The sequence below is a fragment of the Solanum dulcamara genome, chromosome 4 (genome assembly GCF_947179165.1).
Source record: "Solanum dulcamara chromosome 4, daSolDulc1.2, whole genome shotgun sequence".
NCBI classification, from domain to species: domain Eukaryota; kingdom Viridiplantae; phylum Streptophyta; class Magnoliopsida; order Solanales; family Solanaceae; genus Solanum; species Solanum dulcamara.
This window is the reverse complement of record NC_077240.1, coordinates 533,748-555,722: the sequence shown is the minus strand read 5'-3', so window position 1 is coordinate 555,722 and position 21,975 is coordinate 533,748. Positions and strand designations below refer to the sequence as shown.

The 21,975-nt window shown below is 34.2% G+C and overlaps 3 protein-coding genes across 3 annotated transcripts; 1 reads left to right on the top strand and 2 right to left on the bottom strand.

Annotated features, from left to right (window-relative positions):
• Positions 1–962: 962 nt before the first annotated feature.
• LOC129885273 (expansin-like A2) lies at positions 963–2,725 on the top strand. The gene is made up of 5 exons (XM_055959489.1): positions 963–1,133; positions 1,223–1,332; positions 1,419–1,597; positions 2,037–2,169; positions 2,256–2,725. Exons 1-5 carry the CDS (start codon positions 1,022–1,024, stop codon positions 2,505–2,507), a joined length of 786 nt encoding a protein of 261 aa, XP_055815464.1. The 5' UTR covers positions 963–1,021; the 3' UTR covers positions 2,508–2,725.
• Positions 2,726–3,713: 988 nt separating this feature from the next.
• Positions 3,714–7,473, bottom strand: LOC129885272 (pre-rRNA-processing protein ESF2). The gene is made up of 7 exons (XM_055959488.1): positions 5,735–7,473; positions 5,522–5,585; positions 5,341–5,408; positions 4,820–4,909; positions 4,600–4,730; positions 4,045–4,197; positions 3,714–3,957 (listed from the first exon to the last, which is right to left on the bottom strand). The coding sequence occupies exons 1-7, from the start codon at positions 5,979–5,981 to the stop codon at positions 3,940–3,942; spliced, it is 771 nt and encodes a 256-aa protein (XP_055815463.1). The 5' UTR covers positions 5,982–7,473; the 3' UTR covers positions 3,714–3,939.
• Positions 7,474–10,726: 3,253 nt separating this feature from the next.
• LOC129885271 (pentatricopeptide repeat-containing protein At4g35850, mitochondrial) lies at positions 10,727–17,202 on the bottom strand. Its single transcript, XM_055959487.1, has 13 exons — positions 17,074–17,202; positions 16,852–16,987; positions 16,598–16,760; positions 16,346–16,411; positions 16,136–16,233; positions 15,645–15,762; positions 15,349–15,555; positions 13,458–13,534; positions 12,278–12,371; positions 11,911–11,976; positions 11,751–11,828; positions 11,543–11,644; positions 10,727–11,173 (listed from the first exon to the last, which is right to left on the bottom strand). The coding sequence occupies exons 1-13, from the start codon at positions 17,096–17,098 to the stop codon at positions 11,090–11,092; spliced, it is 1,314 nt and encodes a 437-aa protein (XP_055815462.1). The 5' UTR covers positions 17,099–17,202; the 3' UTR covers positions 10,727–11,089.
• Between the last annotated feature and the right edge of the window lie 4,773 nt (positions 17,203–21,975).

The following is a 21,975-nucleotide window of genomic DNA, read 5'->3' as shown; positions in this document are numbered from 1 at the left end:
TAACTAAAATGTCCGACTCTAAAAGGAAAAAGAAGGGGCAGAAGCAATACAATGCGAGTAGTGGATTTTCACTGCACAGCTGTAAATGTTGCATACGCAGCTGGTCGGCGTCAAGTGTCAAATTAAACTGCCCCCTTCCCACTATATCCATAATAGGGGTGTGTAATGTGTTTGGTAACAAGAAAAAAATATATTTTATATGAAAATACTTTTTGAAAAGTAAGTGTTGGATAAGTTAAAAAAAATAAAATACTGTCTAAAAAATTAGTAGTAATATTTAACTTTGACAAATAATATGGGTGTAGAGTGGGTTTCAATCTTCAAAGGGAGAATATCAGGGTTCAGACAAATTTAATAACTTTTTGATTAGATTTTATATTTGTTTTCCTTAATTCACTAAATATGTTCAAATCTTTTTTTTGATATACCAATCCTCAAGTTACTTCTTTTAGAGTTGAGTTCAAAGTTACAACCTTTAGTAAATAATTTGGAGTTAACTCATGATAACTCTAATTGTGAGCCTAGTAACTATAATGGATATGGATTTGGTGGAAAATTCACAAGGGGATAGACATAGACAATCAATATAAAATATCTTTGGTGGAACTTGTTTTCTATACTCCTCATAAGAAAGTCATTTTCAATTTATTTTTTTTTTGAAAAAAGTTATTTCCCAAAGAACATATTTTTCAAAATATAATGAAATGATCAGTCAAACATAAAATTAAAATTTTTACCTCAATACCAAACCCACCCTGTCATTTATCATTATTCCTTTCATTATAATCTAGATATCATAATTCACCGCGTATTGAGCATTATATTCATTTTATTCCATCATACCTGTTTTTCGCTTATTTACTCGTTTACTTTCCTCTCTTTATGGTAACAAAACACAATAAAAATAGTTCAGTGCATCCATTAATTAACCCCACTTTCATCTCAAACTTATTATATAAAGGCCTTATCACTCACTCATTTACTAACTCAAAACAATTCAAATCCTTCAATCAAAACAAAAATGTCTCTTTTCTTCCTTGTCTTCCTTCTTTTTGTCTCCTCTGTTACAGCCTGCGATCGCTGTGTTCACCAATCCAAAGTTGCTTATTTTTCTAGTGCTTCTGCTCTTCTCTGTAAGCCTCTTTTAATTACCTAATTTTAATTATAATTAAGTAGTAACCTATTTTTGTTTTTTTCTTAATCTATTTTTGTTTTTTTGTAGCTGGTGCGTGTGGTTATGGAAATTTAGCAATAGGCTTCAATGGAGGTCAACTTGCAGCTGCTGTTCCTAAACTTTACAATGAGGGTGCTGGTTGTGGTGCTTGTTATCAGGTTAATTGACTTCTCGATCAATAACAATTTAATTTCTTATAGTTAAGTTACATATTTGAATACTAATAAATTTGTCTGATTTACAGGTGAGATGTAAGGACCCAAAAATTTGTTCAAAACAGGGGACAACTGTAATTGTAACTGATCTAAATACGAAAAACCAAACGGATTTTGTGATCAGTAGCAGAGCTTTTAAAGCTATGGCCATTCAGGGAAAAGCTCAAGACGTTCTCAAATTGGGAATCGCCGATATCGAATACAAAAGGTTAGACTTAAATTATACACAATATATTTCAGAATTACAATATAATTTTGTCCACAAAACAAACGGTCACATAAGAAAATGGACTTTATAAAATATTTTGGACAACAATTGTTCTGTTTACTGGAGCCTACGATACGAACTTTACGTTCCTTGTCTCAATTTTCTTGTCAGCACACTGTGTTAATGTTAATCTTTGGTGGTTTCGTTGCAACTACCAAAACATAAAATTAAAAAAAAGAGTTGTAGAATTTGACATAAAGGTATGCCCCACTTGACCAGACATGTAGTACTAGTCCATAATTAAAAAAAAAAGAAAACGGTCAATTGAACATAAATGATATGTGCATACGTGTTATTTAGTAAATTTATCAAATGGATAAGCGTTTGGAATGAATTATGCTGCAAATACTATAGTACTAATTTTTTTTTGTGGGGACAGAGTTCCTTGTGATTACAAAGGCAAGAATTTGGCTGTTCGAGTAGATGAATCAAGCCAGAAGACAAATTATCTAGCGATTAGCATCTTCTACCAGGGTGGTCAAACTGAAATTGTCAGTGTTGATGTAGCTCAGGTAATAAAAAAAAACCTACTTTCTCTTTTCCATCTCGATAATTAGTCAAAATGGATTGAATTAATAAATATGTTAACATGTTTTAGGTTGGATCGTCGAACTGGAACTTCATGACCCGAAACCACGGAGCAATTTGGGACACAAGCAGAGTGCCAAGTGGGGCATTGCAGTTTAGGTTTGTAGTGACAGCAGGGTACGATGGCAAGTGGATTTGGGCAAAATCAGTGCTGCCAGCAGATTGGAAAAATGGAGTGATTTATGACACTGGAGTTCAAATCACTGACATTGCTCAAGAGGGTTGTTCTCCATGTGATGATGGAAGTTGGAAACTTAATTAGTTTTTTTTCCCCCTTCTTAACTGTAACAATCCGTGTGAATACACGAACTAAAATCACAGAATATATAATAATATTATAGATTGATGCAGTTTGAGTAGACATATACAGGGATACAAATTAAATTCCCATTCTTTCTTCTTTTAAGTAATATTAATACTGTAATTTCACATTCTTTTTGCTATCCAGAACATTGGTTAATGATATCTCTTCTTCCAGAACATTTATCATGTAACGTGTGTCGCAATTTTTAGTTTGATCTCATTGGTTAGTTCGACTTGATCAAATGTTAATTGAAGAGACTACTTAAACTTCTTCATATATATATATCTTCAAATAAATGCTCAGTTTAAAACCATAACACCAAGGACCTTTTGGGTATTCTTTTCATATGGATCGATAATTTCTAGAGATTTAACATATATAAAGACTAGAGTAAGGAGATACGAACAACGTCTGGTGATGTGCTTTACACGGCGAAAGAGCCAAATTAAAGCATGAAGTAATTCCCTCATGAGGTGCAACTGGTCATGTATCTAAGTTTTCAGAAGCACGACTACGAAACCTTACATGTCTTCTAAAATATAGCTCACGCCTGCTATTATTATGGGGTAAGTGCACATATGCCCCATTTTGTGATTACCATTCAACTTGTGAAATTATTCTTGATAAATCATATGGCAGAACGCGTGTTTGAAGATAGGCTTGATAAAGTTTATCATATGCCTGAACTTGTGTCACATACAACTATGTACATATTGAATGACGGCCTAGGCTTACAGATAGTATGCAACTCTTGTCGTTGGCGATCTTCTCTGTAGACACAAAAAGGATCTTGGGAATTCTGTTTCCGTACATGTCACTCAGGCTGTTAATTTAATTTCAAAGAAATAAGAACATGAATAATCTAAAAGAGAGGCATTGTAGATCTGAAAAAAAAGATATCTTTACACACATTGAACAATAGGCTTGCTCTAAAATTTTAATTTGAAAACTAAAATTATCTTGTAAGGCATTTGGGAAAAGCAGCCAAGACTTTTTGCCTTGACAGGGTTATTATATAGCTTTGCCAAGTTGATCAACGTTTTAAGTATTTAATCAAAGATTGGTTCAAGGTCGGGATAGCTAAGCTCAATACGTCTCGGAGACTGCACAATCGTATAGTCCTTAGCAGTTTAAGAACTGTAGCTACTATGATTCATACACTGATTCAAGAGAAATACAGTAATTCATTTATAATTAGACAAAGTTAAACAAGGCTACAAACACAATTACTATGACATCTACAATCAACTGCAAATAAATATGAAATTTCGCTCAAGGTTCACCTATAATTCCAGCATCTAATAGAATTTTTTTGAAGGCGACAAAATTAAATGTGGTTGAAAAAATTGGCAAGCACAATTTCTGAAATGTTTGCATTCGTACGCCCTTATCATTGACCACCAAATACCTGTAAAAAATGAAGACCAGCTTCCATCAGAACATTAGCAAGTCTTTTTTTCACCAGATCAAGGAATGGGGTCGAAATGAAACTTACTCCAGCCAAAACGTCCTTGGACAGACTAGGCTTGGTTTTCCCAGCTTGATCTGCCACAGGTTTTTTCTGGGGAAATTGTCGTATCACCTTTGGTGCAAACTGTTCACTTGGGAAATCAGAAATTACCCCAGATTCCTGTTGCACCTTTTGCTTCTGTAAAGATGGAACAGTTAGAGGATATATTCTATAATTACTAAATTGTGAAAGATATAAGGTAGGATGAAACTGAGTAGTTGAATACCTAAACTAAAACTCGCTATAATACTTTTTTCGGCGAGAGGAAAAGAGACTTTCTATTTTGCACACAAAGTAACATCTATATTTTTTTTTAGTTTTGCTAAAAGAGACTTTTTCGAACATCAATCGATGTAATAGCAATCTACATCAGAGCTTATCGATGAAAAACTAGAGCTGTCTCATGTTGTAACTACTACTTTATAAAAAAAAAACTCAAAAGGAGATGATATATAAGAAACTCAATCGAGGGAGTTCAAAACATTGCTGCTTAACAACTACTTCCATGCTAAAGAATCCATTAAAAATTGTATCACTAACCTTCTTCATTCGTTCTTCAATAGAACTTAAAGCACGAGACTTATCAACTTGTGTAAGATAGAAATCACGCTCCCTCTTAGCAGCAGAAAGCTCCAAAGCTAGTTTCTGCTCACGAACTGCATGCCTTTGTGCTGCAAAATGCTTGTAAGGCATCGATTAAGAAGTGAATGGAGATCGAAGAATGAAACATTACACAATAAATAAAAAAATAACAGCATACCAATTTCATCAGTAACATCATCCCATTTGATTTTAGACAAGTACTTGACATTCCAAATGTCGTAATAGAATGATGACCTTTTCCTTCCACCTATACAAACAGAAATTTGAGAGTAAAGTCAATAACCTCTCAAGGTCACTGAAAATACAAGAAAAACAGAAGTTGAAAGTTGAATCGGAAGAATATAAACAAGGATAACCAAGTTATATTGTTAGGACTCAAATGGCATAATGCAACATAACAATGTTAGTCTACTCGTAATAGAAGCCAAATTTTGGCTAGTATCTGAATAATTGGTGTTTCCCTAAAAATGTGTAATAAGCACAATAACTAGTCATCTCAAAAAGAAAATAGAAACATTTGTCAAACTTACTGCAAGATGCTAAGATGGTACCCTATTAACCAAATAAAAGCAAACAGCTGGAGCTATGTCAACAGCCTGAATGTCTAAAGAGAATACCTTAAACTGGTAAAAAATCAAGAAGAAAAGAAGGCATTGCCAAATAAATACGTTACTTTACCCATCTGTTGACCATTCAACATATTTGCAATTCTCTTGGCAACACTCTTTTTCGTAAATTCAACCCACCTACAGATATAGATGATAGTTAAATTACATTCGGTAAAAAAATGTCATAATCATGCAGATGCAAGATGCAGAATTCATCATTGTAATGAAGGCTACAAAACAGATAAGCATACCCTTCTGAAAATGCTTGCCCTCGGAACCCACCTGCCCGTTTCCGATTCATTTGAGCAGCAGCAGCTGTATTTAAGACAAATTAGTAAAGACAACCAAGCTGAGGAGGGGGGAGGAAATGCTGCACAGTGAAGTGTTTAACCAATATATCTGAAAATGTTGACCAAATGAAAAGCAGTGAAGATATAAGAGCATAAACAAGGAACTCAAAAAACCTTCAGGTACAAGATATATTCTCTGAATTTCTCCAAACTGAGAAAGAACCTGACGAAGTTTCACGTGGTCCATACGAGGCGGTACTCTACTTACGTGACAAACTCCACGCTTTTCCGCCTTCACAGCTTCTTTAAGAGACTTCTTCTTCTTTTTAACTTTTCGCACTTCTGTTTTAGCTTCATCTCCCCTCTCATCTTCTGAACGTGCTAGACTTGTTTCCTCAATTTCCAAATCTTTCTCACCCATCTAATGAAAATGATACTACTTAAAGAGAAAACCAGGTCTGCGTAACAGATAAATCTTCAGCTAAAGTGGAATTTGTCCAACAAAGCTACAAGAATAATTTCCAATGTATATTAGCAATCATAAAATTAATCCCCCAACCCTTAGGACAGTTGAAAGAGATCAAAAACCACATTGGCATACTAATATTAGGATTCACCAAATACTCTGTAGCTCAGAAGAACAAAATCTACTACAGAATTTCAACAATAATAAGAAAGATCATATTATATGTCGTTTTGGTTACTAATTACTACTATCGAAAAAAGAAAACAAGTAGCTTTCATTCATTCATCGAAAGCATTTTACAACAGTTCTGTGTGAGAAGCTTTATTTGGTTCAACTACAAATTTAGACATGATGGGATTTCAATCTTAATGCAGGTATTATAGCAAACACACAAGCTGAAAAAAAAGAAGGAAATAAGATGAATCAGTAATAAAAGGAGTAGCCAAAAAACAATGGTGACAGAAAACATTGAGTTATCAGAGATGAGATAGTTGAGATCCTGGGTTTCAGCAAAGGAGTCCTTCCTATAAGATATTTGGGAGTACCATTGAGCACTAAAAGGATATCTATAGTACAATGTCAACCCATCATGGATAAGATGCTAGGTAGAATAAAGAGCTGGACTACAAAATTCCTATCCCATGAAGGCAGAACCCAATTGATAAAGTCAATTCTCTTCTCAATTCAGGTTTTCTGGGCACAGATATTTGTGCTTCCTACAAAGGTCATCAAAGTCATTGAATCTACTTGTAGGAACTTCTTGTGTACAGGAGGTACTGAGCTGTGAAAGAAGACGCTATTAGCTTGGGACAGAGTTTGTTATCCCAAAGTTGCTGGTGGTTGAGATATACTTGATGTGGCTACGTGGAACAAAGCAGCTATTAGGAAACTATTTTGGAATATTTGTGCCAAAAAAGATAAATTATGGGTGAAGTGGATACATTGTTACTATGGTAAGAACAGAAATATTTCTTCTGATATACTAAAACAAGATTCTTGGGTCATTCAGAAGATTCAAAAAGCTGGAAAACATTTTGTGAGCTGGTTATGACTTAGCTGGGGTTCCACATATAGTTAAAATGTGTACAAAGCAGCTGTACTTGCAACTGAGGGGGCAGTTTCAATAGTTTAGCAGGAGGAAAATGGTGTGCAACAATAATGGACTGCAGGCTGGCTGCTCTAGGAAGACTAAGCACAAGGGAGAGGTTGTTCAAATGGAGCGTGCAACACAGTTATGCCCATTGTGTGAAGAGGAGAACAAAAGCATCTCTCATCTATTTTTTAGCAGAGTCCCCTATGCAATGGGATGAAGAACTTCTTTGGGCTATGCAACATGCTAAAGGGAGGAGTCCTAAGGATGAGATGCTATTAGAGAGGAATTTCAGAATTTTTCAAAACAAGAAGCAGACTACAACTAGTTTGACAAATTCAAAAAGTCCACATCAAAGCAAGAAAAATAGCCAAACTCACTACTTGGCAATGGCGGCTCAATCCTTAAGCCAAAAATTAAGGGCCTCCAAAGAAGCAAAAATCCCCAGATTCAGTTCGCTCAAATACGAAAACATACCGAAGATGCACAAAAAAGAAATAAATTCGACCGATTAAACGAAGAACCAAAAGAACTGAGCAGACAAAAGATGAAGGAGATACATACCTACATATAAATTCGACCGATGTAAAATGTTAATATTAAATGTGAGATGCACGCAATAGCACACTTGAAAGAAACCCTAAGTAAAAGTAGAATAAAAAAAAATTAAGAAAAATTACACGACCAATTATGAAACTATTTATTTAAGAAAAAATTACCAAATTACACACCTTATATTTCTATATTTTCAATTATTCCCTATCATTTGTAAAATTTTTAAAAATACCTCTTCTGATATATAGAAATGATGTTGATACATCACGATTTGATACATAAGTCATTTTCATGATACATCACTAGTTAGTTGATACAAACAAATCACAAAATGTATCTATAAAACATAAGTTTTACTGCTATTTTTGTTGTGTTCATGATATATTAGGTGTTATAAGCTGATTCATAAGTTTTATTGATATTACAATATTTGGTTTGTATCAACTAGCGATGTATCATGAAGAGGACTTATGTATCAAATCGCGATGTATCAGCGTCATTCGTATGTATCAAAAATCTAGAAAAAAAAAGGGAATTCGATTAATTACCAAAAAAGTCGGAATAAATTATAATTGAGTTTTTTTACTATGAGATTTAAGTAAAATACCATTTATTTAAATTAAACCAATCCAAACTATTTATTTTTAATAAACTCGTGATCCAAAATATTTACCCTACTTTTTTCCTTTTGATTTCGTGCATGACGTCATGCTAACGTCAGTATCACTGCTCCTCTTTGATATCATCAGAGTATATTATACTGTTTGATAAATTGCTTGATACCATCAAAGTATAATATACTTTCGTATAAAGAAGGAAGAAACAGCGCTTCAGCGAAATTGCTTGATATCACATGAGCGAAATAGTTAAAAATAAGAGGTATGAAAGTAATAGGGTATTCAATGGAAAATAGTTTTTTTTTTAAGGTATAACAACAATTATCCCATAAAAATTATCTATTTATTATTACAGTTACTTTTTATTTTTTAATTTGTCTAATTCACTTCAATTTAAATCAATCATATTTTAATATTGACTTTGTAAGATTGTCTTCAATTCTTTGAAATGTTTAATTAAACACTTCAAGCTCAAACTAAATAAATTATCAAATAATTAAATTTAAATATCTTAACCTTGAATATCTTCTAAAGGTAACAATCACTATAATATTGATTTTTGTAATTTAAAATATTACAAAATATTATATAAGAAAAAAACAGAGTTTTGTTCCCAGACTACTTCAATATTAAGATATTTAAAAGTTGAAGTTGATCAATACATGACTGGCATAATACATAAACATTTGTGTTTTTATGTGATGTACAATAATTTATATATTCTTGCAAAATATTACAAAGAGTTATTATACTGTCAATTGAAAAAGAAAAAAACAATTATTAAATTATGATCTATCACAATATTTTTTTAGAATTTATGAAAATAAAATATATATATATATATATAAACAATTAAATAAGAGTAACTCTTGCTACTTGGCTGGAGAACCACAATCACTATCCAGTGTGGTACAATTTTTATAATAATTGTTGGTTGGTTAAGTTCCGTTAAGTTACATTGTTTATATCGCCAGGAGGTTGTTGGGGCATAATGTCCAACGATCCTTCTTTCAGCTGTACTGTTCCATGATCACTTTGATAATGAAATCAAGTTTAATTACCAAGGATTTAATAATTGTTTTCAAACAAAAGAACTGAAAAAGAAATAGAACAATAAGATATCATCATCGCGAAGTTGGAGCAAAAAACAAAGTATACTACCCAAACAGAAACAAAGAAAAATACTAAGGAGCCAAGGCTTGCCGGCGGAGTCAGATAAAAGAGATGCAATATAAAGAGAAAGGAAAAACTCTATTTTAATATAAATTCACAATTTGTCAATTACAAGACCTAATTTACTTATTTAGAGTTAGAAGAGAATGCACCGCCGCAGCAATTTCGCGGCCACTCAAATTGGTGGGATAGAACACTCTGGAATAGTTTCAATTAATTATAACTCAAAATGGCTTGATCCTAATTCCTAAGTATTAACCTGAATCAATTTGGGGCTAATATGAATTTGAATTTAAACGGCCCAACTTACAAAAACAACTGGCCCACTACTGCTGAATTCTATAAAAATTTCATGTGGTGTTCTATTTGAGTTGCGTCGTCTGTGTTTTTTCATTTTTTCTGTACACATATGTTTGAAAGTTGAAACTTTTAACTATTTTTAATATGCATTGACTGAGCATATTAAAAGGGGTTTTAAATGAATTTGTTAGATTTTGTTGTTATATTAACAAATTGATGATTGATGATTGTTCTACATGGAACTTATCTTTTAAATTGAACTTCTTTGGAGTAGATTTATGTATTGAAATTTGAAAAATAAAATGATTATATTTTGACAAAAAAGGCAAAATTTCAGTTCATTTTTTACATGTAGTTCAGTCTTTGATGCATGACTAAAGTGTAGACTTGAAAAAATTAAAAAGGCGTTCAATGAATTTGTTCCCTTTGCAAATCATAATAAAATATGAAGCGAAAATCTTTAATGTTTGACTATCACAAGGTTACACTTTCATAGGCGAATATATGAAGTTAGCAAGTTTCAGATGCGCTGATCTTTTGCCCAAAACGGTAAGCTTGTAAAAAAAATTATGAAGCAGGTTCTAGTTAAATGACAACAACTAAAACAATTAATTGTGCACTTGGAATTTACAGGGCCCAACATTTGAAGCTGTGATTCTGTCACCAATTTGTGCGCTATGAAAACCATTTTTACCGGCAGAAGAGGCGCTGGATGCGTTCAATTAGAAATCTAGTTTTTAAAATATCCATACATGGAAAGTTTTCTTCCGAAGAAATCCGAGGCGCCAATATTTATGAATTTCATTTTTCGTCACTAAGACGTCAGGACATAACTTCTATTATTGCTTACGTTATAATTTCCTAGCTAATATAGCAGTTACATAACCCATAAAAATAGTTGAGTTATAGTTGAAACAAACATCTGGATCTGAACATATATCTCAATATTAAGATGCATACTAAAATTAAGATGTTTAAATCTGAATATTAAGAGGTTGTCTAAATGATTAACGCTTTGTTTTCTCAACATTTCAATGTATAAATTTTACCTTAATCTAGAAATTATAAATTCATAAAAAATACTAGTGAAAGACTTGGTGTTTATACATCTTCTAGGCATTATGTAGTCCAGAAAAAGTGTGACTAGCAGATTGCGAGTAAATCTCATTACCTCCGTAACAATGTCAATTAATCTGTGTATCTGCTCGACTTGGGTGAGCAAATAGGCCAAATTATGGAATAAAAGGAAAAGACAGACATTCTAGGGTACAAAAGAACCCAATGGCCTCAGTCAAAGTCTACGGTCGTCCAGCTCCCATACCAGCTCCTCACCCACCAAACCTCTTGATCAGAGTATTGTAGGTTTGAGAAACTAGTTGCAGTCTTGGATCATCAGCTGGTACATCCCGAACCTGAGATGCACAGATATTAACCAAAAATTATGACCACATACACCATAAGGAAAATGCCGTATTTCCAGATGCATCTTGGCTGAAGAAATTATTCCTGGTGGACCAGAGCTTACAGGTTTTGCACCATTCTATATCAACCCATTCAACAAAATCTGATTGCAAGAATGTAAGCACATGCAGTTTACTGCTGATCCAGACAAACCATTAGGCATGAATATACTTGGGAATGAATGGTTGGACAACCAAGAACTTTGTCTATTGCATCTAAGAGCGGCTTGCAATCTACAACCCTAGCCTAATCTAAACTATTGTCCTTCACTAGTGTGATGGAAGAACCAATGGATCTGTCAGCAAGTAAAGAAAACTCACCTTCAAGCCATCATGATATGCTTGAACAGCAGGAAATGATGGTGTCATTCTACGAGCTTGCATCATGTCCCATATCAGATTGGCAGCAGTATACCCACCAGTCTGCAAAGAGTAAAGACAGCATCAAATAACTCAATATTCTGCAATGGTAGAAGAGAAATGTAATAGAAAGCTAAGGGCTAAAAGTTTCTCCTTTCTGCTTTCCCACCTTTTCACCCGCAGCAACAAGAAGCAGATCACTTCCCATTTTAGGATCCAGGAAGAAGCTCCTGGAGCTCATATTTACCTGCACAAATGAGAAACTTTATCAAATGGAATCCACTCTGACATAATGTGAAATTGCTATAACATAGTCAAACACACCATACCAGTGTCTCTTGAGCGAGTTGCATCCCTTCAGGAGTGTAACCAACCATTGCTCCCTCAACAAGTGCCTACAGCCAAATAAAAATTGAAACGAGAATCAGATTGGAGAAGTTTCCTACTCAACAACTTTAATTACTCCTATAAGCTCAGTTAAATTGTTTCTCTCCATCATGGCAGAAATCCCTTCAAGAGACCATGCATGAGTTCTTTATCCAATAATTAAAGAAAGACCATACATGAGTTAAGATGACAGCTGCCAGAAGATAGAGTAGAGTCCAAAGTCCTAAATATGGTGGTGTTATGTTGTGATGGAACGCCAACTTTCCGGGGCAAGACTACATTGCAGCTTAAATGTATTTTGGAACTTACCAAATAGAATTCAAACATAGGTGGTTTTCCCGAACTCATGTAGTCCTCAAAAATTTTCCGAGCACGTTGTAGGTCCCCAGAATGAAGATAACACCTGCACAAACACATGGAGGAGAACCAAAAGAAAAGAATTATAGACTATGAAAAATTCTCTAACCATTTTCCAACGAATCAAAGATAGATTGGAACTGTAGTTGACTTCCTCATTCACAGATAAGACTTGAAATACCATTAAATTGGGAAGTTTCAGTTACTTGTTTCTTGGATTATGCACCCAGATTGCCAGAGTACATTGGATGCATAACGGACTCGTAAAAATGTTTGTTAGAGTGTATCTTTAACAAATGACGCAAGGAACATCTAGTGAACATAGTTTAATGGTTTACACTCAACTGGAGATCCCAAAATAACAGTACAAGGAGTCATGATGAAGTTGCAAGTTTGACAGTAGCTTAATGCTATGTTCTAGAAGTAAAACACAGATTACATATTTAAATGACATAAAGCAAACGTCCTGAATAATACTTGAGCCATCCCCTATACCAACATGTAACACCTCTTTTCCTTTAATCAAGGTGCTGCTTTCTACATCATTATCTCTTGGTATAAGTGTTTACACTTACCTAGAGATATTGATAGAGGAAAACGAAATATTACAAATTAAAAGTAAGTTGTTTCATCTCGATTTGCTTGAAGGTCTTAGATCAAAAGCTCACTGTCCAAGTAGATTTCCGTAGAGCCATTTCATTGCAAAGGATTTCTGAAGGTACTGCTTGTTCACAGAGTTTGCTCTTCTTATGGAAATAAAATATGTGCTTTTTTAGCGGTCCACAGGTTATATTCAAATTTCAGTTGAACAACACCAACAAAGTCATGACCTATGAAGCTTATACCTACCATGAAGGAAACAAAAAAAGCTTTAGAATTATCTTCATAGAGCCTTATAACACTGGGACCACCCTGTCTCATCCAATGTCAATAAACTTTTAGACTGAACACAACATCTCTGGAAACCAACTCTGACAAACCTCGTGACGCAATTACATTATGTATAACTTAACAATTTAATGCTGCAGTTTCAAGTTGCTTAAATACTTTCTAGAGTTCTACTCTCCCCTCTATAAGGATTGTGAGGTTTACAAGAAAGTTAAACAGTTGAAAGGAGGATCTAATACAATACCTCATGGTTTGCATCAAAATGAACCCATCAGGTGTTTTACCATCCTTGCTAAGCATCTCATGAAGTGCATCGATCGACTGCCATGAAGAAGAAACATAAGATCAAACAGAGAATTGCCAAATTATGAAGGTTGGCCATGTTCCATTTTTTTGATAAGGTAAAGTTTATTTTACTAATAAAGTACCAAGATGGTACATAAGCAGTACATGACGAAGCATCCTCCCAACCAGACAAAGCTACATATTCCCACCCAGTAGATACAAGAAATCCAAGTATTGGTCCATAATCTCTATCGTACTACTATTACGCAAAAATACATTATCCAAACATTGGTTCTTCCACTCTAGGTATGTGACTTCTATTACCCTCAAAACATGCACTATTTCTTTCCAACCATGTGGTCCAGAATATACAAATGCGAATAGTCTTCCATATTTGTTTCATATTTCTTGAGCCTCTTTGGCTTTGCTAGCTTTCCAGTAAACATGTGATTGTCTGAGGCATGACCTAAGAAATACCAGCAATATTTAGAAAGAGCTCCTAACATTGTTTAGAAATGCTACCATGAAATAGTAAATGCTCCATAATTTCATGATCTTTTTCACATAGATAAAACCTGTTGCATAAAGAAAACCCCCTTCTTTGCAAATTGTTTCGAGTTAAACATGCCTTGATTGCTGCTGTCCAACCAATGCAGACTGCCTTAACTGGAGCAAATCATCTTCCAAGGCCATTTTGATACACACTATGGCCAACCTGTTGAAGTAACAATCTGTAGCAATTTTGACTGAAAATCTTTTATCCTTGCTGCTGACCCAAATCAAGTTATCCTCTTTATTCTGATCAATTGTCACTGATTCCAACAGCTGAAGCAACTGACAAAAAATTTCCAGTTCCCAATCATTTAGATTTCACCTAAGACTATGTCACCCTGAACTTGAAAAGAAATCTGAAATGTATCCCTCTTTTTTTAGAGAACATCTGAACAGATCTGGATATCTGATCATTAGGCAATCATCTCCAATCCAAGAATCTGTCCAAAATTTTATCCTGGACCCATTTCTCACATCTAGGTTGACCATGTTTCATAAAACTCAAAAGGAGACAGAAGGAGATATTTAAAGCAACAAAGCTTAATGTAGTTCTTTAAACACTGACAACAATGATAGACCAACTTATCAAGGACTGCTATCTTCCCTGAACAAAAGAAACTCATAAGCACCAACCTGCACCCCTAGCAATCATCCTTTGTTAAAAAAAACAACCTTTATTCTCAGCAAAGACAAAAGCAGTAGAGGATTTATTCCTATATGTTCAAGCCTTGGTAGAGTTACCCACTACCTGTGCTGATGGGAGGTACCAGGAACCTGTGGAATTAGTTAGGTGCGTCAGGTGGTCCCAACACCACGGTTATCAAAAAAAATAAATCAAAAAATGGTATGGAAATGCAATATCAGGTACTGTAAAAATGGCTCCAGCACATGATATTCCTTATGGCTTACACTCCCAAGACAGAAAAGGATATTGTCACTTTCGTAAAGATCCTGATGTAACTCATTACTCAAAGCACAACCTTTCTGATTTTTTTTGTTTCATGAAAATGTTTGTTGCTTGTCAAAGAAAAAAGACTTTGAAAAAATTGATTACCAAAGTCTTCAATGACTTTACTGCAGTAGAGACAATAATACCTTCAACCTTGATCTGATCCCTAACAAGACTGACTTTGCTTACTGCAGATAACATGTTGAATTGGAATGTCTAAATTAAATGAATGCCAAGTGTATGGCACGATAATTTAAAGGAAAAGTTAACAGAAAGATTTGGGCCATATCTAATAAAGCAAAACTGAATCACATATAATGATCTTTTTAGTGGATGTCAAGTACGGTACCTCCACACTTTTTAGGTCTGCACAGGCAAGAAATGCAACATGATAAACTGTCAATTCCTTATCCAAAAATCCACGCCGAAAAATATACTCAGCAGTTGGGATATTGTAAAGTTCTTCTAGAGAGATGCTCATCATGGACCTTACAGGAATGTCACCAGGAGCTTCAACTGCTGACCAACCCTTGGACTGCTCAACTAGCTCAATAATCTACTCCAAGAAATAACAAAATCAAATAAGTCAAAATAAAATAAAAATGGAAAACTTGTAAAAGCACATTGGACGCATTTGTTGCTCACCTTGGAAGCTACATCATCTGTGACAGGTTCCTTATTCCTGTGAGCAGCTATAAGTCCAGCATAGCAGAATTTATTCAGACCAAGACCAGCAGCAGTCATGTCCCGAACAATTGCATACCTGCAATGTTGGAAGGGCAGCCAATCAGATGCTGGAGTAAACAAAGATTATGAATCCAGCAGAAAATAAACCACAAAACATCATGCTTCAAAAGATTAGATGAAATATGACATGAAACATCAACAATGAGCACAGAGAAGTTGACTGCAGGAAACTTTAAGGCTCTACATCCAGTAGAGCACATTAATCGAATATCATTTCACTGAGTAAGCAAATGTTCTTCAGTGAAATGAAGTCTAATCATATCATGGTGCTAATTAGGATCTAATCATGCAACTAACTAAACAGACATCAGCATATGCCTTCACATGCAGGCATGACCAAATGTGTATTAGCAATAGATACAGCTGCAACCACTGAGCAACTTTCTTACACTCTGTCTACCCGACCAGCCACTGCACATGCATTGAGGAGACAGATATAGGTTTGTCCAGTAGGCTTGACTTCAAATCTCTTCATTTCTTCCAAGAGCTACTTACAAAGAAGAAAAACAACATTAGTTATTTCAATGAATCCTATTATTGTTGATAATTTCAGAATAATAAAGCAGGAAGACCCTGCAGGACAGAGTAAGGATACATACGCTTACTGCTTGTTCAGAATTTTTGCATTTTCCACAGGTAGATATCAAGAAATTGTACAAAGCAACCTGTGATATTGGCAGAGCCTTGTTGTTAGTATAATTTTAAAGCTACATATAAATCAACCAGCACAAATTGTGGCTCTATACAAATATGAAAAGTGAGTAATACAAGACACATGAAATACCGGGGGGTCTGAAAAGATTGATTTTAAGATATGGTAGCAATGAAGAAGGGTTAGGAAGGATACATACGTCAGGGACCAAGCCCATAGCTTTCATCTCGTCACGGAAAAAGAAAGCATCTTGCAAGCGAGCACCTTTCATGGTTCCAATAAGAAGTGAATGGAATGTATCTCTCTCCGGCTTTACTCCATCGAGCATCATATCTTCATAAACATCCCTCAACAAGAAATTCCTAATTCATATAATAAGTAAGCATAATTGGAATCAAATATCATGTAGGCCTTAATCTCAAATCAATTGGAGTAGGGAATCATGAAAATTACTTTCTCTGAGCAGTAAGAGAGCCAATAACAGTGGTGTATTCAGGCTCATTGTTGGCATAGTTTCTCTTGCCGTACTCTTCCGGTGAGGCCGCGAAGTATCGACGCCCAATAGTCCGAACGAGTAGATTTTTGGGGCCTGAAAAAATGATTTTGAAAAAAAAAAAAAAACTCAATCAAATGGTGATGGAACAGCAATCAGTATATGAGGAAGAAGAGTAGTACCAGAGAGGGTTCTAAGGAGCTTCATGGCTGCAGCATCAACTGAGACAAAACGACTATTGGAGGAAGAAATAAACCCTCGGCCTAGCTCGAGGTTTTGTGCCTACGTGGCAGATGTAAGTTATGATGACTTGGGCGGGTTAAGCTCGAGTCATAGCGTATCCCGAATGATCCATTTTTGAACGGGTTAGAGCCGTTTGGATGGACTTATAAGTTGGTTTTTTAGCTTATTGTGGTGTTTGACTATCAACTTAAAATGCTAAATTAAAACCATAAAATTCTTAAAGTCACCAAAAAATAAAAAGTTAAAAATACTAACTTTTTTTTGGAGGGCTTAAAGCTATTTTCGTTGACCATGAAAATGATTTTTATATCCCTTATATTTTATTTTAATTTCCAAAATTCCCTCTCAGCTAAAGCCCAGCATATCTTCATTTTTTTGTTTTGCACTTTTATTATTTGATACTCTAATTAACTTTTCCTAATGTTGCTGAGTTTTCGAGCAATTTTAGGGAGAGATAGATAGCAAGATGAAGATGGTGAAGGTGAATTTGAAAACGACGAAGTCCGACTTCGTTTGAGACCTTTCATTTACAAACAAATTACTATAATCTTTGAACAAATTTCAATGAGTGAGAAAATCGTAAAAACTGTGATAACGCAATTTTCTTTTAGCTTTGAAAAATTCAGCCGGTTGTTTTTTGAATTTTTTAACTAAATAACGGCGGCGGAAAAATGCGATTCCCGCCAAGGATGTGAAAGCAAAAAGTACTAATTCGGCATTTGAAAGGTGGTGGTTCAACGAGAAACCACCGCTGCTGCTGCTACTGCTTTCGCCGTCGATTGAATCAACTTTATTATGGTGTTAACAACTTTAAGGGTATTTCAGTCATTTTGACAGAAAATAAGTGCTTAACAGCACTTATTTGCCAAACACATCAATAACTTATTTTCAGCATAAGCACTTTTATCCAAATACTCAACTGCTTATTTATAAAAATAATTTTCAGCACTTAAAAGTTTTAAAAGCACTTCATACATAAAAGTCACTTTTTTAAGCCCATCCAAATGGGCTCTTATTCATATTTTGAAAAGGGTAAATCACCTAAATGTACGATATTTAAGTAATATTTACCACATATAACAACATAATTATTTTAATCATATATAGTAAATTGTTTGAATTAAATTAAGTACGGTCCTTACTCTTATAAAATTCTCATCTGCGATTTTCTCTTCCCCTGTTTTTCTCCAAATTTGCTACACCAATATTCTCTCCAATCTTCTCACCCACAATTTTTTCCAAAATTAGGGCAATACTTACCTTCATAACTTCTCAACCACGACTTTCTACAATATTAATACTCCAATTTTGGAATTTAGTGGTGTGTATTCGATGGTTATTGCAGAAGAATTGCGAAATTTAGGTAAATACAGATTTGAATCAGTTAAAGAATTGTAATTTCTGAGTAGAGATCTGTGATTACTTAAAGGTTTGAATGGTTGAATGTTTAATTGTTTGAAGGTTTGAATTAGATTGCATGCCTAATTCATTAGCGATACATGATTTGTATTCAGTTGTGATTCAATATAAAAGTTTATTTCTGTTTCTACGTTTATCATGATTACTTGTTTACTTGTTTAATATGTGTGTAATACAGTTTTTGTTCGAGTTTAATTCATTTTTGGTGGCCTACAGATCACTGAAGGCTGGTTTCATTAGATACAGATTTCATTCGTGTCTAATTCTCTTCTAATTCAAGTTTAATGTGTGTGTAATACATTTGTTGTTCAAGTTTAATTCATTTTTGGTGGCCTACAGATCACTGAAGGCTGGTTTCATTAGATACATGTTTCATTCGTATCCAATTCTCTTCTAATTCAAGTTTAATGTTTGTGTAATACGTTTGTTGTTCAAGTTTAATTCATTTTTGTGGCCTACAGATCACTGGAGGCTAGTTTTGTTAGCTACATGTTTCATTCGTCTCTAATTCAAGTTTAATATGTGTGTAATACCTTTGTTGTTCAATTTTAATTCATTTTTGTGGCCTACAGATCACCGAAGGCTGATTTCATTAGATACATGTTTCATTCGTATCTAATTCTCTTCTAATTCAAGTTTAATGTGTGTATAATACGTTTGTTGTTCAAGTTTAATTCATGTTTGTGGCCTACCGATCACTGAAGGCTAATTTTGTAAGTTACATGTTTCATTCGTCTCTAATTCAAGTTTAATGTGTGTGTAATATCTTTGTTGTTCAAGTTTAATTTATTTTTGTGGACTACAGATCACCGAAGGCTGATTTTATTAGCTACATGTTTCATTCGTCTCTAATTCTTTTCTGATTCAAGTTTAATATGTGTTTAATATCTTTGTTGTTCAAGTTTAATTCATTTTTTGACCTACAGATCACTGAAGGCTGGTTTCATTAGCTATAGATTTCATTCGCGTCTAACTCTCTTCTAATTCAACAAAAAATTATGCAGGAGAAAAATATGGCTAATCTGGCTGTGCTGCTTTACTTCAATGGTCGATGGGATTCTATCAACAAGTATATTAATTACTTGACAGATGGCGTGTTGATAAATACCGATTCAACATTTGCTAGCCTCATTTCTATGATTGTTGCTAAATTGTTAATAGACACATCAACAAGTAAAGTTGAAATCAGATATAAGATTGATGAAAGGTCTTACCCAACTCAAATTCATAATGATATGGGGGTAAAAGTGTATGCTGAAATCAAAAAGGAACATAGAGATATGTCAAAATACCTTTTATGTGTCACAACAACTGAATCGGTCAACTTAGAGAATGATTCCATCTGAATTCCACTATTATGTTCAGACACTTCAGAAGATATAAGGATTACACACAATTCATGCTTTTCTAATGTATTTAGTGCTATCGGTGATACGTTATAGTTAATTGGCTTTGGATCATGTGAGAAAATTAATGAGCAAGAAGAAATACAACCAGACATCATTATTAACCCCAATCAATCTTTTTTTGAGAAAGATCAAGTTTATAAAAACAAATATGTCTTTACTAGTGCACTAAAAAGACATTCCATTCTTAAACCCTTTGAACTCAAGACATTGAGATCAAGCTCAACATGGTAAGACTCAAATTCAAGTTAGTTTATATTATTGATTGTATATTAGTAAAAAAATTTCAACAGTTATTTAATACAATGCCTCAGAGAAAACTATAATTGAAATTTACGCGCTTCAAGCGTGAATAAATATCAATTGTTCGCTATTAGAGATTTTGAAAGCAAACACATGTGTTTGTTGCTACATAATTCATTATTGGAACGACAAGCAACCAAGACATTTGTTGGGAGTATTATTTTGCCAAATGTACTGATCCAGATGCCAACTACATACCAAGAGATATACAAAATGACATATTACAAGATTATGGTGTGCGGCTTACATATATGCAAGCTTGGAGAGCTAAAGAAAAAGCTCTTGAATTAGTCTGAGGTGATCTAGATCAATCATATGCAAAGTTGCCAAGTTACTTCCACATACTAGAGGCAACTTACCCTGGTTCTTATATAAGATTGCACAAATCAGGGAATGACCATTTCCTATATGCATTTGTAGCTCTGTTTACATCGATAAAAGGATGGGAGTTGTAGACCAATTGTAGTTGTTGATGGAACTTTTCTAAAATGAGCATACAAAGGGACAATGCTAACAGTTAATACCTTAGATGCAGTAGGTGAGTGTCACGATCCAAGCCTAGGGCCTAGACGTGACATGGCGAATGAGGAACCCGAAAGTACCTCAAACAAGCCTCTTAGCATTCTTTTAGCCTTTCATAGGTAATGATGATAAATAGACAAGCGGAAATCATAATAATAAATCTTCAACTTACATATGTCCAACAATACCTCTAACTATTAGATTTAATGGGGCTAAGACAAGTTCCTAGCTCACCCTCAATCATAATAGAAGAAATGCCATAATAAAATATCTTAACATATCATAAGCTAGAAAGATAAAGGAGTATTGTTCCCGGAACATGGGAACTCACCAAAAGTAGTCTTCAATGGAATATCAACTAGCCACATGGAGGAGAACGAGGAGGAGCACCGATCCCTACATGGTGATATCATGTAGGCAAAAGAGTATGCGTTAGTACTTTGAATGTACTAAGTATATAATGATGCATGAACATTGAGGAAATATTATAACATTTATGTAATATGGAACATAATGTAATACATGCATAATAAATCATATGGATATCCTTTAAAACATTCATTTTGTGGGAAAATAACCATAACCGACATTTAAGACCATGCGAGCTATTACATGGAATCCAACATAACCTCCTACGTTGGCCGGGGAGACTACTTGCCAGGTAGAACTCCGTCAACTTCATTCATTACTTTAACTTTAACTTTAAGGGCTATTTATGGATCCATTAGCCTAAGCCTACAAGGGCTCCTATGTTGGCACATAGTTAATGAGACAAGGGGTTGCTACTAGGATTCCTTTACCGAATACCACCTCAATGCCTCATTCGGTGCTAAGTCAATCCCACAGAATAGTTTAATACTTCAAAATATTCATAGCATATAACTTGAGAATTCAAACATCATATTCGGTAGAATAGCTCATTAAAACATTTGATAATTCAAATATGCAAGAATTGTCCTTATTGCACAAAGAATCCATCATTCATATTATTTCATCATTCTTTCATTTCATAAGACTCTCTTTTTGATCATAGATATTGCTTTCATAAATATTTATTTGGAGTCAAAGCTTTCAAGTCAAACTTTATTAAAAACATAGTAAAACTAGGTGGGTTCAAATCACTTTAACTTGCAAATATGTATGTAAATAAATATACATAAATACTTTGAAATCCATTAATTAAAAATCATG